Source organism: Nesoenas mayeri, assembly GCF_963082525.1.
Source record: "Nesoenas mayeri genome assembly, chromosome: 4".
Classification (NCBI taxonomy): domain Eukaryota; kingdom Metazoa; phylum Chordata; class Aves; order Columbiformes; family Columbidae; genus Nesoenas; species Nesoenas mayeri.
The window spans coordinates 22747100-22766047 of NC_137540.1; the positions used below are offsets into that span (position 1 = coordinate 22747100).

The 18948-nt window shown below is 34.3% G+C and overlaps 1 protein-coding gene across 1 annotated transcript in view; it reads right to left on the minus strand.

Annotated features, from left to right (window-relative positions):
* Nucleotides 1-18948, minus strand: part of LRBA (LPS responsive beige-like anchor protein) — a gene marked incomplete at both ends in the record, with an annotated part of 409769 nt that overhangs the window by 123233 nt on the left and 267588 nt on the right. The window contains 4 exons of the mRNA XM_080343895.1: nucleotides 5700-5812; nucleotides 8118-8233; nucleotides 10152-10254; nucleotides 11801-11918. Of these exons, the coding sequence (XP_080200021.1) occupies nucleotides 5700-5812; nucleotides 8118-8233; nucleotides 10152-10254; nucleotides 11801-11918 (450 nt within the window). The remainder of the gene's footprint in view (nucleotides 1-5699; nucleotides 5813-8117; nucleotides 8234-10151; nucleotides 10255-11800; nucleotides 11919-18948) is intronic.

Genomic DNA, 18948 nt, shown 5'->3' on the forward strand with positions numbered 1-18948 from the left:
GTTTATTCTGCAAAAGGTCCTGAGATAGATGCTGCATGAAGCTCAAACCAACATATCAGAATAAAAAGTCTCTCACTCTTTGAAAGTGAAATAAGGGGGTGTTAAGCAGAGATTATATTAAACTCCAAAAGAGCTAGAATGTTTCAGACACAGGAAACATTTTAGTGTCTCTAAGGATCATGACTAAAGTCGTGCTTGACAATCCAGTAACCATTTCATTTAAATAGACAACCCTCCGTGTGGAAATGTTCCTGCTTATTAGCAGAATTGCCGGAATTCGTTGGGGGCGGGAGGGGGGAAGCCCTGTCCGTGGTGCTGAACCGCCCGAGTCCGGTCTGACAGTCGTGCAGATGTGCTCTGGGTCGGGACCTGGCCATGGTGCTGCAAAAACAAGTTTGTGATCCAGAAAATAGCCCAGTGCAGCAGACCCACCACAGACTCATGGGACCACTTGCAGCTTTGCCTCCTAATTTCGGCAGATGTGCTAAAGGAAAAGATACAACAGCTTGACTCAGCTGTCAGAAAGAATAATTGATCCATTTTATCATTCACAAAAATCCCTGAAGGAATCTGAGGACTACTGGCGTTTGAGAAGTCTCACAAAATCAACTCCCCCCCCGCCGCCCGCCCCGCTTAGAAGTGGGAAAATACTTGTTATTAAACCAAAATTCTTAATTCTTCATGGGAATATGACAGACTACTCAGCACTGCAATTGGTATGATTTGTAATTTCAAAATAGATTTTTCTGATCCAAGCAAAGAAAGCTCATAATAGATCATAGCACTGTCCTGGAATGTGACCAAGAGAACTTAATACTGTTGCACGGCTTTCTTGAAAAAGGGATTTGACTTTTGAGTTCTCATAATGCAAGCAAGGACCTCAATCACAATTACAGTCTTCATCCACCCACCCTACCCACACCTTTCTAGCTCTCTCCCTTAATATTCAAAAACAACAGACTGGGAAGAAAGGGTCTTTATTCTCTCAGCTAGATTCTCTTCTGTTACGGTTTTCTAAATGGTTCCAACACATGCATCCCTAAAAATCATGGTACTCCTTAGAGTATTGCCTCCTGTGTGAATGCTTCCCTTCCTCCAAAAGTTTCTTTTAACATTATTATATTAAATGTCTAGATCTGTCATCAAATGTGCATCTAAAGCAAGGTGATAAACCAGTTTCTGTAATTATTTCTCTCAATTATTCCCTATTCTGTATACAGTTTTAGAGTGGATGAAGCATCCCTCTCCTCGAAGCAGTAAGTTGCATTTCACAAAGAAAGTATGATAACTTGTTATCTGATGCTGAAGAGAATTTGATAAATATACCTTGTACTAAAATATCAAAATCCCTAACAGACTAACAAATGAATAATGAAAACTGTATCTCCTTTTCCGACATCACTGTTTCAGGCTGACTGTAGACTGGGGCAGGTTTCATTTCTCTACCACTGTTTCTCAAGGTGATCCAAAATTCTAGAAAATATGCTGGACCATTTCTTAACTGCCAGAGATTGATTCTGATACCAAGTTTGAAATGGTTTGTTTCCTAGACTGGGCTGTTTTAAGCAGAGATTCATATGAACTGCCCTGAAATGAAAAATACATGTACCTTCCTTCCAAACTAATCCTGTCTGGCTTTGGAATGCTTTTTAATTAAGTGGTATCTTTTGTCATAGGTACAGATGATAAATCTACTGCCTGAAACACTAGTGACATGGCAACCAGGGTAGATGTTGAGCCCAGCAGTGTCAAGCATCATAGGCTTCAGTGCCTAAATTTCAGATGCAATTGCCTATCAAAATAAAGTCATCACTACTTCCCCCACTATTGCTAGTTCTCACACTGTTCCTCTTGCCTTTAGTGCCCAATTTTGGAATATGCTTTATGCTTAGAAGGAAACTGAGTCCTTCTAGTGAGTTTATCAGCTTTAACTGGTAGCAACCTGCACTGACTTTGTGTTGGAACATGATCTGACTAAACCATAATTTTAATTTCCCACATGGAAAGCACTGGCTTACACAATGCGTGTACAAATTTGCAAAAGTATAATAGGTGCACATCAAAACATTTGTCACTTTCGGTCTCTTTGCCAAGGGTAATGAAAGATAACAAAAGTTAATGCCCATCCCACTCTATTTCCTCACAAGGCAACAGAAGTTATATGTGCAGCAAATCTGTGCTCCTGAAATGGTCACCCTGCAACATAGTTCAGGCTGGCATGCTGAAGAACAGTCAATAGTGAAGTCTACATTACAACAACAAAACTAGTCTAATTTGTCATAGTAAAAAAAATCTATTATTTCTCTTCTGTCAAACTATATTTGGTACCAATGGCCCCACACATACCAATTGAAGGCGAGACCTATTTGTTGCTTTTGTACACTCGACTGGTATTACATACATAACAGCCACTATAAAACTGATGATGATTAGCAAATATTGTATGAAAATGATAAAAATATTATTATGTACACATGTAGTTATAGCAAAGACAAAATAAAATTTAAGAATGGCAAAATTTTCTTCTTCTAGTAGTGTCAGTTTATGATCTTACAGAAATTTTGTGCCTTATGAAAGAAAAATACCAACAGCTACTTGCATACAGCAAGATCTTAAAACAAACTTTTGAGAGTATAAAATCACACTTCAAATCTCAGTATTTTCCACGTAATTTTACTTCTCTTTTTTCCCTATCCAAGTCCAGAAACACAACACAATTTATTGTTTCTGCTGAATAAAGAAAATGAAAAAAAATGTGCTTTTGAATAACATAAGTGATGCAAAAAATGGGACACATTCTGGTGGGAAACTATGTCTGTTGTATAAATAAAATATATGCAGCTATAAATATAATATGCAATACTCATTCCAAACCATAGTCACTTCTCTAGAAATAAACACTTGAGTCAAAGAAGGGTAACAGACTGGCAGTGCACTCCTGGCATTTGTCAGGAGCATTCATCAGGCTGACAGTAATATTAACCACAATCCATTTCAGTTGCTTTGGTTTATCATTGTGTGACTGATGTTCAAAACAATGCCATAAGAAGCAGCTTAAATAAAGTGTTGGTTTAACCTATACACTGCAGTTCTTTAAATCTGTACTAACTGTGGGCTTCCTGCTAATACATTAACAAAACTGTTATTCATATTTGTCACTTTACAGTACTTAATCTTAACTTCCAACTTAAAAAAAAAAAAAGAAAAAAAGAAAGAAAGAAGAATTAGTTTTTCATTTTCTTAGGTACCAAAAAAAGTAAAAATATCGACCTGACATCCTTTCTGTCAGACCAAAATCAAGGTTTTCCGTTTCTTTACTCAGTGGGAGCACTGAGTTCTGATGTCCTTCTGGACATGGATAAGGAAAAGAAACAAAAAGACTGTTAAAAGACTGTTAAGACCACGTAAAATGCCAAGTGAAATATCTTTAAATATTTTTAAAACCTTTAGCAGTCCAAAATCATAGACATGCTACAATACATTACTAGCACTTATTTTAAAGTGTTACCCTCAAGATAATGGTACTACAATGAAAATATCAAAACGCATGACATTCAAACTTTTTCATAGTGGAATATTAGCAAAGTTTTTCAGATTTTTGCTATGAACTCAACATCTGACACAAAGTTTTACATTTAAACTACATAAATTTGGTACTGCTAGAAGTGCCTGAATAGTAACCAAAACTTGAACTGCTGTATCTGAGACAGGTATGGCATAAAGATTTTCTGTGTATTGGAAGGATTTGCATTTATCTGGAAGAGCAGCTACATTTTCAGAGATAAAGACTCTCAGAGATATGCACTGTGTTATCCACAATACGTAACAGAAGGTAAAGGAAAATGCACATTAAATATACCTATATATACGTACTATTCCCTAAAGATAGGGTCAATTCTCTGCTGATCACCTGTTAAAGATTAAAAGCTCCCACAAATATCATGTTACAGCCTTAAATAATAGTAATTAGACTCCTTCTACTCATAATACAGTACAACTAACATCTAATATTGAAATAGTTACTTCCTGTATTAAGTTTATAGTTTTCAAACATGATTGAGAAGGTTATGTAGACACAACCTAAGTAATGTCCACTTGGTAACACCTCTATGTCCTCTCTCAGCAACAGCAATGGAAATATTCCCTCAGAACTTGAAGTATACTTAGGAATCCTCAAAGACTAATTTAATGAACAAAGAAATCCATATAAACAGTGATTGTTTTAAAAAATGCATAGAAAATGAGCAGGTTTGCTATCCAATTTCTTAATGGAGGCAAGAGTGGTACCTAACCTAAAATGAGAAAAAAAATGAGCGAAAATTGTTCTGCACTGCACTTAGTTCGTTTTCAGGGTGGAGGAAGAAAGAGTAGGACTACAGTGCTGACTGATGATTTGAGTAGTTTATAAATTAAAATACAATTAAAAGGAGATGCCTCAGAAGTATAGCAGCTAAAGAATACTTTTTTTGTCTCAAATTATTTTAGCAATGACATGATATATGCAGAAGTATCACTTAACAAAAGTTAATGAAAAATGAAGTTGCAAAACTCATGTCACCATCAAGGACATTATTAAAGATTAATACATTTGATGTATTTCCTAATTCTCACTTCAGTGTAATTCATCCAATCACCAGTCTCTGTCTCTACAGCTGATGTGCATGAGAAGGTAATATTGATGAACAGTTTGGTGGTATGAGGAAAATGGATCAAATTTGTGGAGTTTCACCTAAATTTAAGACCAAACACATGTGGCTCATAAAAATTTCTTATCTGTATCAAATTTCTCTATCAAATGACCAATTCATATGGAAGACTTCTGTAAAAAACAAGCTATAATAAAAATATCTTCTTTACCTTTTCCACTAATTAACTATATTGCTTCATGTGCCAGTCATTTCCAGTCATTTCGAAAAAGATCCTGTTTTATGATCAGTGCACCTACTCTTTATAGAGAAAATTATAGATGCTTCTACTTTGTAAAATGAAATAATCCTTTATTGGAAAAGATTGAAAGAGAATACTCGCACTCCATAAAGCTATAAATATATATATAGTATTATATATAGTATATATATAGTATAGTATTGCATCTGCATATGTTTGTTTGGGAAAGAATCATAGAAAAACAAGGCTATTCTGCCAGAAAGGTGAAGTTGTTTGGAGAAGTTGTTAAAAACTGACAAAGTTTTTCTGACAAAGGATAACTGCATTTCTTGAGCATACCTGAAGAGGATACACAGAAGAAATGAAAAAAAAAAAAAAAGAAAAAAAAGTTTCTAATTATGGGAATAAGGGTAATGATTTAAAAGTACTTAAAATATAATTGTATCACAGGCTTGCTATTAAAAAGCACAACTCTCATGAGGAAAAAATATGGCTAGTTTTTAATCTGTATCAGCCTCAGCATTCCTAACGTCATTAAAATTTTAAATTAAGTATAATGCATATGCTACAACTAAGAGCACCTTCCATTAACAATTATTAAATTGATACAATCAGAAGCAATAAGAACACATCAATAATTCATTTTCCCACAATCTGATCCCCATTATCAGTATATGTATGCAGAAATGAAACAATTTTAATGGTTGTGCATTTAACATTGAAGTATCAAACCCAGCAGAAAGCATTAACAAGACTGAAAACTACTGTGATAAATACTGCAGAGAAAAAGAGGTATATCTGACGACAAATACCTTTGACAAATCCCTAAAGTTGCTGGGAAGTGTAAGGTCCAGCTCCTCTGATTCATAGTTGGTGATAACCCAAGGGAAGACAGGGTACTGATTTAAATCATTGTAAGTTCGACCTGAAAAGTAACAACAAAAAACCCCACAACTCTGTGAGCTGAGCAAATAATATTTAACTAAAATACCAACCTCTAAAGATACAACAATATAACTTTATGAGCTCCTCAAAAGAATTGTAATTTATTTCAGGTCTTTCATCATTTCAATGTCCTACTTTGCTTTATTGAAAGGGAAAATTTTAAAAAGTTCACAAATTGCTAGTACTTAATTTAAAACATTGCAGCTCATTTAATTTTAATCGTAAACTCTTTTGCATACAGTAAGAATGACAGTTAAATCCATTCATCTTTTATGCATTTCTCCTTTCCTTGTTTATGTCATCTTGTCTTCAGTTTCTTTAAGGTGAAACACTTCAAAAATTGAAGAGGCGATGACTGTTGTTGTTACTAAAACTTAAAGCAGTATTTTTACATCCTGTATTGAATTCAATATCAAAAGCAGAATGAAACAGCTCAGATTCTTAGATTGAGAAATTATGCAAATAATAACCATTTCATCCACAGAATTCACTTTGAGGGGAATTCTTCCTTGACCATTGACCATCTATGGATATGTCAACATTTACCAGAATAGAAAATGTGTTCTAGTTGCAGGTTCACACATGCACTTTCATGCATTTGTAAGATGAAAATAATACCCTTCTTCCAGTTTAAAAAAAAAAAAAAAAATCAATTAGAATAATCGTATACCACACATACACCACATACTCTGATTTAAAACTTTAAAATGCATCATTTTTACATGCATCCTGTCTCTTTTTATGATACCGCTGCAGAAGCTCACTCATTCACATCACCTCCAACCAGTATGTTCTCAGATTTTGTCTAGCCTGGTCTTACAAGTTTCACAGGACCAGTTTTTACTTCTTCCCCAGGAAGATTATTTTTACAACCCAATCTATCAGGTTGTCAGAAAACATTTTCTAAAACTTGACCTAAGTTTATTTTTTTCCAGTTTTCTTACACCATTCAGTATTTTCCCATCCAGTTTGCAGAATTTTTAAATGGTACAGTCAGTTTGTTTCTTTCCCTAATTAGTTGGCTATATTGCATGTTATCTCTTATTTCAGATTGAGGCTGCTCACATCACACTGTGATATCTACGTTTATTTGTTTGAAATTGATATCTATCACAACAATCTTTTAATTCCACATCATGGGCAACTAAGCTTTCCCTTCTTCCATGTTATCTTTTTGTTCCTTTTAATGTCAAATACCAAGTAGGTAAGAACCCACCTTATTATTTCAATAATATATTGAAGCTGAAAAGGACTATTCACTAGAACCACAGAAAACAGTGTCATGATCTTGCGTCATTCCAATTCAGCAGTAAAGTGGCAAGCAGATCTACTCTCACTTTTATGTAATCTGCCAGTATCCTGGCATCTCTGACTTAATGACTGACTACATGAACTAGCAAAACTGACCATTTGTATAAAAAGTAATTAGTGCAAGCAGAGGCATTTGTTCTATCAATCGTGTTAGCAAGAGCCAAGTCTGAAAGGGAATTACTGGACCTTTCAACAGTGTCTATACTACAGAAAAGAGCTGAAAATTGAGAAATTTTGTAAGTTGCTGTGACAACAAAATATGTTGGAAAATAAAAGAGAGGTCATAGGACCTAACAATTAGCCTCTATTTCCTAAACTGAAGTTGGTTAAAAGCTAATGGAGTGAGATGCGTTAAATGAAATAGAATTCAGCACTTACAGAATGAGGGGTTAGAACAACCACACAAGGGAATTAATTAGGATTAGGGAATGGATGAATGGTGTCCTGGCACAGCAGTGCTTGGTGATCCAGACACTCTTTTCCAAGACCAGCTATACATCTTGTAACAGTATTTATTTGGTCCAGGAATACCCTGGTCCCCAGCTGAGACTTCCAAGAGGTTTCCAGCCCTGAAGAGACCTTGTTGCATCAGCAGTATTTAGGGAGTATAGTACTTATGAATACTAAAACTTAGAATACTAAGGGATAAAGATGTTACTATTTCTGAGGACTCTGCTAAATAGTACATAGTCCATGTAGAAGATATTCCGTCCATGTCAAGATATTCTGACTTGAGTGATATATTTTAAGTGCAGTTCAGTACAGCATCATTAATTGCATGCCTCTCTATTCTTATACAAACATAATTACAAATAAAGTACATATAGGAGGATTTTGTGAAGTTGTTCTTCAGGAGAAAACTTTACATAGAAAAAGCTGTTTATTGAAATGGCAAAATCTTGTAGTGGCTCATTTCTGTTGAGACTGGGCCACCATCATCTCCTTTTCTGAATCATTACAGTAATTTGTGTTACCTGCTATAGTGTTTAGAAACATCAGGTATTCAAAGTTGGAAATTTCTCGTTGTTGCCATCGCTGAGTCATATTGGAAGCTTTGAAAATCTGTCGTGGACTAGCCAAAGAAATTCGTCTGAAAATCAAAAATAAACATCAGAAGAAAATAAAGGGAAAACTTGGTGAGTCTTCCTTTTTACCTGTTTGAATTTTAGTGGCAGTCGTACATATTCTTTTTACTCATCCTGTGCTACATCTCTCTGGAGATCAAATTGCTATTTTGGATACCTGAAGTTCATTTTTAGCATTTTATAATCTAACAAGAACAAAAGATTGAAACATCTGACAGCTGGATATGTCAAGATTTGAAAGCTTTCAAACAGAAACCTTTACAGCTGTGCAAATTCAGCTGTTCCATGAAGGCTTGATGTATTACAGAAATACGTTACTAGTGATTTAGAGAGATGTCAAATCATTAAATAAGAAAGTTACATGACTTTTAAAATTTCACATAAGAATAAAGTCATCTTTTAGAATAGGTTTTAAATCCCTCAGGAACAAAGGAAAACAATTATAAGATGATAGAATTTTATTATGTAGTCCATCCTCTTGAGATTTAAGTTCTGGGCAGTGTTGGGGAGTTAGTCATAAATAACTCAATTAAACTTTCAGAATTTCTTGCCAGATATCCTAGTGTTTGTGAAAGAAGACTAGAGAGTCAATCCTTGAAGTGATAAATCAAGCAGAGAAGAGATTATCATAAAATCCCCAAGACTGTTTTGTTCATAACAAAAACATCTGTAAATACCAGAACCACAACATTTAGAGAATAGAAAAAAAAAATTCTGGATATAGTTTTAATTAACAAATCTTTACAGGTATTGGTAAACAATTCAAGAAAACACTTCCAGTAACTGAGTATGTTTTTTCTAATTTTCATAACTGCATTATATTGGAAACAAATTTATCAGTATAAACAGATGTGAAATTTTGAAAAAATGTGTATATACTTTCCTGTATATTTAAAAATTTTCACACATAACTTGTTTCTGCAAATACAAATCATTAAGTTCTTACAGATTGTCTATAATTGCAAATCAAGATAATTTTTTTCTGGACTTGATTGGTTTTTTTAAAAAGTAAACTACAAAACACAACTGAAAACATGCCAAACTATTTTAATTCTGTGCACAGAAAACTTTGAAAAAAATAAAGTAAGAACAATCAAGATATTCCTTAACGGTTGCTGTTTCTTCTAAAAATTTAGAAGTTAATCTACTTAGAAATAGTTTATCACTCATTAAAATACAAGAGGTAACCAGTTCAACTAGATATGGTGTACACCTCAAAAACACTTCCATCAATCTCATTAAACTGAGCTGCTGTGTTTTATGCAGAGCATATCTGGCAATCAAGCCCTAACCTTCTTCAAAAAAGATCTGGAAGACCAACTCATAGTCTTTAGTTTTAGGATCCAAACACACCGCCTAACATTGTGATACTAATTTCTCACCCTATGTAAAATTCGAACAATGTCATCCAGAGCTACAAGACAGGCACACTGTGCCAATCCTTCCATATGCTGTTCAGCTTGTATTGTTCTACACATCACTGTAATACCCTTCTGAAGAGGAATTATCATTTTTATCTAGGTTTAAATACTACAGATGATTCAAGGATGTTACACACAAGCTAATGTAATTGAACACTGCCATAAAAGCTAATCAGTCCTACAACCAGTCTTAAATCAGTCTTAAATTTCAGTGAGTTGGCAAGCATAAAGAAACCTATTTTCCTTAAGTAGGGTAAGTGATTGAGCCTCACTGCCAAAAAGAAGCTATCTTCCCTGTAACAGGCAGAAATAAAACCAAGAATCTCAAATCCAAAAGTTTTTACTGCACAAACATGTTGCAAATAGCATGCAGAAATGATAAGCTGAGGATGTGCATGTTTTGTAAACCAGCAGGTGTAAACATTTCAAGCTATGTAGGCTAGTTTGATGAAAGAAGAATTGTTAGAACTGACAGATAAAATTAATTCAAATTGTAAAATACCTGGTCTGAGGTAGTCCAAAGATGGTACCAATACCGACCCGAGGTAGACAGTTAACCACTTTCTTTACTGTCGCTTGGTCAGGAAAGTTGAACATGACACCCACTGTGAACATAAGAGTAGAAATATGGCATGATTTTAGACCTTTTATTTCAGGCTTTCTTGCCCAGTAACATTCAACCCTAAGTTTAAGTGACGAACAGGTAAAAGATAAGACTTGTTTCCTTCAGGCTACTATAGATTTGGTTTTATATGATTTCCAGAACTGTTTTTATTTACCACTAATGGGAACTTGAACACCAGCTGTCACTTTTACAAAGCTTACAAGGAAGGTCTACATTTGTTTTCCTTTCTGAATAGAAGTTAAACTTACACATACAGACTGACTACTAGAATTGATTATAAAAAAAGTTTATATATTAACTGGATCACTTACTATAGTTTACTTTCTAGATATTTTCAAGATAAATTATTCAAAATATTATCTTATCTTTTTTTTTTGAAACATTCAAGGACACTTGTGAAATAGCAACCTAAAAACCTAAATAAAATCTAATTATGGTATCATCAATGGATACTTATGACTTCATAGAGTACAACTACAGGCTCCATAATGGGAAAACATTTATGCATATTATTATTATTTTGTTGGAGAATATGCAGTTCAGGTATGCACAACAATGCTCTGCAAGATATTTGTCTGAGTACTTACCAACCACGCTCAAGATCAGAGACCATTTTAAGCTCAGACAAAAACTTTTTTACTAACATACTAACTGCATAAAAACATGTTATCCTATGAAACATTTACTGATTTCAGGACAACAGTGTTTTATATTGTTACCAAAAAATGTTTTATATTTAAAAAGTGTCATCTTAAGACCAACTTTATTTGGTGTCTCTGTATAGAGTTTTCAATTTTTTTAAAAAAAAAATTCCATTATCAGTATAAAAGCACTAAAAGTACTGAAAGAGTCTTAGTTTAAATTACCAAGACATCATACAATTTGGTTTAAAAGAAAATTTAGGGGGAGGAAATAGCAGAAGAAAGCTCTTTAAGTCTCAACTGACTATATTTTGAGTCACTTGTAACAGTACATATATGTGTCTGAAAAATGAACTGAAGAAAGAGGAAGGTGAAAAAAAGGTTCATAAACAAGTTCACACAGATATTTATTAAACTTCTACTAGGGTCTAACTGAAAAAAAATATTACTAGAAATAAAGCACGAAGATATACCAGTCACTGTTCTAATCCAGTAATGAAGTTTTTCCATTATGTTGTTCTTGGTAAGTAAAACTAACAACTATTAACCCTCCAAAGGGACAAAAAAACCCTCTTTATGCAAAACAGGTAAGAGGTAAGTATGCCTTAAGCAAAAGTTTCCAGAGGATGCCAAATAAATATATGGATATAAACGAAAGTGAGGCATTGCTAATTCCCAGTTATCATGTTTGATCATAATTCCTCACTTCAAAAAAAATGATAAGGAGAAACTAAATTACAAAAATATACTAACTGAAATATTGAGACACTTCATCCAAGCCCTTCTCCTATCTACACAAATCCGTATCAAAAAAGGCACTGAGCAGACCAACAAAGACCACATGTCCCAAAATCAACACTTGCCATTCCTCTAAACTCATAGTACCTCTATTTGCCATGAATATCTCCAGCGCTGTATTTTGCAAAAGATAGCGTCGGGAAAAGATAGCTCGAATCTCTGAAAAGAGCCATTTCCCATGGAGTCCTTCTGTACATGCCAGAATCTAGTAGAAAGAGAGAGAGAGAGTGTTTTAAATATATTGTTAGTATAGGTAATATCTTGTACAAGAGAAACTGTTTGATCCACAAACATGGATTCTACCAACTACATGAAAAACTGGAAGCAAAATTAAAGTATGCTCAAACTTCATACTATGAACCTATAATGGATTTGGTTTTTAACTCAACCATTCATGTCAAGGATTTAAAAAACTTGCTTGCATTTTTTCCTTTAAGTGCAACTGCCTGTTTTTCCATAACTGAGGGAGTTTCAGAAACATTATGAAATGCTTGGCACTTCAGTAAAGCAAAGAAACATATTCTGAAATGTATTACTAGTGCCATTAGACGTATCTGCACTCACTTTAGCACTATAATAACAAGCCTGTAATAAAAAAGCAAGAAAAAACTTCTTCAAAGAAAAAATGTTCCTTATGTTTATCGTTAAGGCAACATTCATTAATTCTGGAAGTATAAAGGTTGCCTGTATAAGAGGTTAAGTATCATTTTGTCAGCTAAGGTTAAACACAAACCTGCAAATGAACTCAGCATAATCTCTCTATGGAGTAAGCGGTTGTCAAAGTAACTTGTTACAATTCCTGTCATCCCATCTGACAGACACAGATGCTTAGTCTGCCTTCACAATTCAAACTAATCCCATTTTCAGTCCTCAGCCACTTTGTTTCTTTGTTGCTTCACTTTTTCTTTTTCATTTCAAAGCTTAATTATGTAAGTGATAAGGAACAGCAGGATTGGACACTTCTCTGCCTCAGATTAAGAAACCATAAGTGAAGGAAAATCTCTGAGATTTGTCCATTTTAGCAAACACAAAAGCATTTAACAGAAATACATCACAGAAGAGTCAGATATAATCCTCAGTCATTCTTACAATTTCACTTCAGCAACATATAGTATACTTAAAAAAAAAAAAAGAAAAAGAAAAAGTGAAATTCAAGCCTTTAACATAACAAACTGTTAATGAACCCAAGTACTTGTTTATAGATTTTTAACAAAGGGGGATTTTTCCTCACATGTAGTATATATTCACAAACAATCTGCATTTTTGTAGCACAGAGAGCAGAAGCACTATTATAAAAGCACTACATAATACAGCATAAAATACAGCACCACCTTTGTGAATTAACAGCAAACAAGACTGGTAAGACAAAAGCAGATAGCACAGGAGATCAGAATGTGCAAAGCAAATCATCTTCTACACCTCCTTTTTTTTTCAGTTAATCCCTCATCTTCTCCTCAATACAAGTGCCACACACAACTCTCCCAACACACAGAAAGAGAAGCAAGAAATGAATAATTATTCCAAAACAAAATTCTAGAAATGCAATGAAAGAACCAGAGCTTGTCAATGGTTGCTAATCATTCCTGGAACAGGGGAACTAACACACTTTGACTTTGCTAATACTTGCCATACCACATCCATAACCCACCCACACTAACTGGCAGATTTGTATAAATCTATGGTGCTATTCAGAACACTGTGGTTGGCTTTTGTCACATGCATATAAATATCCTTTAAAGAGCACAACATCAAAGGAGATAACAAAGGAGACAAAGCTGCACTGCTTGTGTACAAAAATCTCTTAGTACTTCTGCTGGTATTCATCCATTTTATGATTTTTAAATTGGAGTTTATCATTTCAATGATTATTTTTCGAGACAGACAGGAGTGTGCTGACCTTTGCTTTTCAGTAGGAATAATTAAAACAGAACAGACTGACTGTCACTATCAGTCTGTGCACTGTAAATTTGAACATTTATTACATGGATACTGAGAGTGAAATCAGCAAGTTGATTATGAAGTATTACTCTTACCCTGTGAATCGAACATTTTTTGTGACAGTCGAAACCCTGCATATGGCCAAAAGTCTGCTGCATGCAATTTCTTCAAAACTGGAAGGAAAAGCACTGACTTCAAAACAGCAGAGGTGGTTTATGTTGTGCACCTTGTACAGCCATGATAAAGTTATTGAATTCAGTATAACAGGATTTACAACAGAAACTAGAACTGCACAGCAGAAACACTAGCAGTCACCACCATAACAATTCTTTAAGTACTCATTAGCAGAAGTTATCAGGAGTGAGCAGCAGCTGAGGCCTAGCCGAGCAAGGCCTTCATTTTGAGTTGGAATAGCGGCTGCCTGGTCTGCAGCTTCACTTCAAAGTCTCTGGAGTTCAATTAAAACTGGATTAGGTAGAACCAGATCTTCTTTGAGACGCTGTTCTCTGAGCCTCCACGCACACTGACAGCACCCTAGACAGAGGTCTAGCTCTCCAGTGAACCAGTTGCTATGGAAACTGCATCATTACCACTGCTCCGTGCTCATCACACCACATGAAGTAGATGAAAAGTCCAGAACACAAACACATTTCTTTCATGTGTATTACTAAGTATTCCTTATGAAAATCAAATTCAACCTTTTATTTCCTGACAAATATCTGATTTTATTAACAGAACCCCCTCTGCTTGCAGCAACTCACTAGTACTTCAAATTAAATTCAATATTTTCATTCTGGCAGAAAGTTTGGGTTTTTTTTTTTAATCAGTGTTATTACTTCTGATAATCTCAGCTTCAAAAAAAACTATTTTTGCATTTGCCTGTTTTCACCCATAAGCCACATAACATAGAATTATCCTTCAGAATTTTAGAACAACCATCTTCTTCATGCTATTGAACCATATGTTGAGTTTAAAAATTACTCACATTTATATCTGTGTTTTGTCACATCAGTTTTGGAATACCTTGTGAGGCAAAGATTAATGAGGATGTACAACCTAATTCAATATGCACAAACACTACAACCTTCCTCATATGAAAAAGCATTTATGGAATTTCATTGATTCAACACTTAAAATCATAGAATAGTTTGGGTTGGAAGAGACCTTCCAACCCCTGCAATGAGCAGGGACATCTTCAAGTAGATCAGATTGCATTAAGTTTAATCTACTGCTCATTTTATTTATTTCAAAAGACACTGCACCTTACCGGAGGAGAGACAACTTATACAGTTCACTATGTCATTTAAAAATACTTAAAATAAGCAAATGAGCCAACTGCAAAGTTCTATAGTTCCAAAAATCTTATTACACACACTGTTCCACAATTAGACTTTGGCAACACCAAATGAACAGACGGCATGACAACACTATTAAAAAATAGAAAACTACTTTCAAAAGGCCTAAACCTGTAAACAGTCCTCCTGCTGCAGGTCCTGACAAGGCTGGGAGAAACTCCACAAGAAACTACTAAGTAAAGAATTGCCAGCTTCAATTTCCACTTTGAGGAGATTCTAAAATCCAAGTTGCATGAAAATTCAGGTAGTATAGCGCTAATAATGAATGAAGATCATATATGTATAAAGAAGTCCTCTCCTCATGTTTCATAGCTGTTTATCAACAGCTATTTCCCAACACTAAAAATGCTCACTCTGAAGCTATTCTGTCATTTTACAGTTTTGAAAACAAATGCCCCATCCTAACTTCTCTTCAAAACACTCCTTGCACATTGATCATAAACAATGTCTCTTGTAAAATATTACATTCAAGAGTTAAAAGATACCATTGCTACAGCTGTCTCCTGAACTAGAAAAGTAATATTTTACTGGAGACTAAATCAACATTTTGCTTTTCCTTTTAAGCAAACCAATCAGCTCTCATATATTTTATTTTATTTTAAAGTACTATTGATCCTGAAAATGTGAATAGGTTAGAAGTAATTAAGTCTGCAAATGGCTTATAGAACTGAAACAGTAATTGAATAATTATATTACTTTAATGTGCCTGCAAATTTAACTGCCACGAATAAAATAAAAACTAAATAGCTTATTTAAAAAGCTGATGCACATTTGTATATTTCTGAAAAGTTATGATTCATCCAGACAAAAAAACCAAAACAAAAAACCCTCCACATGCACACAAACCCCTCCCCCAAACAAACAAAAAAAAATTGCATTTACATTAGATTGCAATAAAGAGATAAAAATCCATAAATACATTCTTTTTGCAGCATTTTCAGTATTGTGGGTTCATTTTTGTTCAGGAAGGCAAAATTACAGCACACGAGGTTATAAAACCTGACTCGGTTTCACTCAGAACCTGGATCTCCACCACAATCTCAGCCCTGCAACTGAGGAATCCTCAGATACTACTGTCCAGGTACTGTTTAGTTCCTGGATACAGATTTCACAGTGAAAGGATCTTTCTCTATTCTTTGTTCAAATATGTCCAAGTACAACTAAACTAATAGGGCATTAGATCATATTATTAATAATTTTAAATATCTAAATGTTTTTAAATAAATCACAGTGCTTATTAGTTTATTTTTAGATTTTTCAAGAGAACAATAAATAAGATATTAATTTAAAATCTCAGCTATTTATATAATCAGCTGCCAAAATCCACAGGCAAACAGTAGTATTCTCCCAAACAGTCCCTCCTGTGAGCATGCACAGTCTGCTATACAATCCTCTACAGCATTTTCATGGGTGACAAACTCAATTAAACATATTCATTACTTTAATGTTCCACTAGACAGTTTTACCCAGCATTAAAAAATTAAATAAATAAATAAATACTCGGTGACCTTTGTATCGATCAGAGCAAAATGGCTTATGTCTGGGTGTGGGTGGTGAAGGGATTGGGGAGGGGGGTGGTAAAAGACTCCTATGTTTTCTCTTCCAATTACTGGAGGAGATGATAAAACCACAGCAAATGATGTATCAGCTCATTTTATCTTATCGCTTTGGGGCTAGGTGACAATGAAGTTCATATTTCACTGGTTCCCATTGAAGATTGTGAAAATTACTTGCCCTTATGACCTGAAATTTCACTGGAAGACAGAAATTTCTCTTCTGCAAAGTAATGCAATTTTTCAGATGTCAACCTTTAGCCCAGCTTTAAAAATTAATTTCATTTATATTAACCAATGATATTGATATTTTCACAGAACGCTCTTTGATACATGAACAACCGACTAGCAAATTGATGTGCTCTAGAAGGATAAAATTATTTTATCTGAAGCTACTGGGGACAGACAGATTTACCAAAAACTGAAATTCCCATTTCACAGTATACTACTAATACTAGCCTCACAGACCTTAAGGACTCTGGACCTGTAAATAATTTAATCTTTAGTTAGGATTTAGTTTTATTTCTAGATCCATTCAGTTTTGAAGTAATTTTTATGTATACATACAAATGAAAACACCATTTGTTTGGAAAATAATAAAGTCAAACAATCACAGACCACAGATTAGTATGCATGTGATTACATGAAAAATATGTACCAGATGATTAAAACAGAGGAATGCACAGCTATATTTTCTCTCTTTATTCAGACACTAAAGCTATATTTCAAAGTGAAATGCAATGCATATTTTCTGAAAGTGATCTCCTACTAACTACAGATAAGCTCCTCCCTGATTACTAAGATCTGCCTTGGGAAAAAAAAATATCAGGGAACCTGTATTCAGAACTTTTCTGATTTGACTATGAGGTTCTAAACAACTCACATGGACTAATAAATCTGCAAACAATGTTAGCAAAGTTAGTACCAACTATATTACTCTTTTCTACTGCATCCAGTATTTCACAAACTTTTTTTTTTTAAACTTTTTTATTGCCCTTGCTGACTCCTAGAGAGCAGGAGTTCATTACCACTGGCAAACAATACTTAATCAACACAAAGAACAAGAGGATCTGATTGCTAAAGATAGGTATGTAAGTTAAAGTATGCAGCCTAGAAAGCAGAAGTTCAAAAAGAAGAAAATGAATACAGGTTTGGGTAGCTGTCCAAGCCCGGCAAGATTAAGATTTAAAGTCATGTCTGTCTTTGGAAAATAAGACAGAAGGCTTATTTATGACAAAAAGGAGCCAGAACTGCAAGAATTCACAGATTCTCATAGGAGTTGACTGATATCTCGATTTAGTGAGCCTGTTATGTTCTGATTTAAGAGTTAGTGGAATCTGCTCATCAACAGGTAGATACAGAAAGCTCATCCAGCTGAGACAGTTTGCCATCAGGAATTAACTGTAACAATTCACAAATTATTCAGCTTGCACCTTCTGAAACAGTGGTTATTTCAGCATGTGTCCATCCTCAAGTTCTATCATTAACTCTAGAACAGGCTAGGTAAATACGGATCCATAAGTTGTTCATTGACACATGAAACAAATTGGTAATCTCAGTGTGTTTCCAATAAACATGCAGCAAATTGTAATTATGAATTCCTGAGGTGCAAAATGCTACAAAGTAAGAATTAGCAATAATTACTGAGACTACCAAGGGCAGCCTTTCTAAAGCAGCCTCCCACAATATAACCAGTGCAGCTACCAACCCAGCCCACACACCATGCACTCTAGAAATGTTAATGCAACACCTACAAACAGCAAAAAGGATACATAAGAAAACATAAATTAATTATGGGGGGTTTTTTATGTGATATTTTAGACAGGCAGCTCTCTAGCCCATCCTATTTTCATTTATCTGAGTAATTTTTGGTTTATGCATAATACACTTGCAATGTGATTTTGCAAAACAGTGTTGCAAAAAAACCCACCACACACAACGCTTTTATTTATTTAAGACAGGGTTTATAATCCATACATAGAAAGGAGGAAAATGGCAACAATTTTTACTCTGTCAAGGTTACCTGTTTATGCTATTTGCTATAGCATTGCTATTAATACCTATACAGACTTCACATACTTAGTAGGTAAAAAGATACAGCCAACAAAACATAACTAAGATACCTTTTAATAATACAGAAATAACTCAGAATAGTAATAATGCTATATATACTATATATCCATAATATATATTATTCATATGCATTATTTATAATATATATACATATTATATAATACATATGCACTATGTATTTTATATTTATATAATATATATACTATATATTTATAGTATAAATCATATAAATGAACCTCTGAGATGTGCATTGTGCCTTCCACATTAAAGCGCGCATCACTCTTTGCTTATGTCTTGTATTTACCAAAGAAGCACA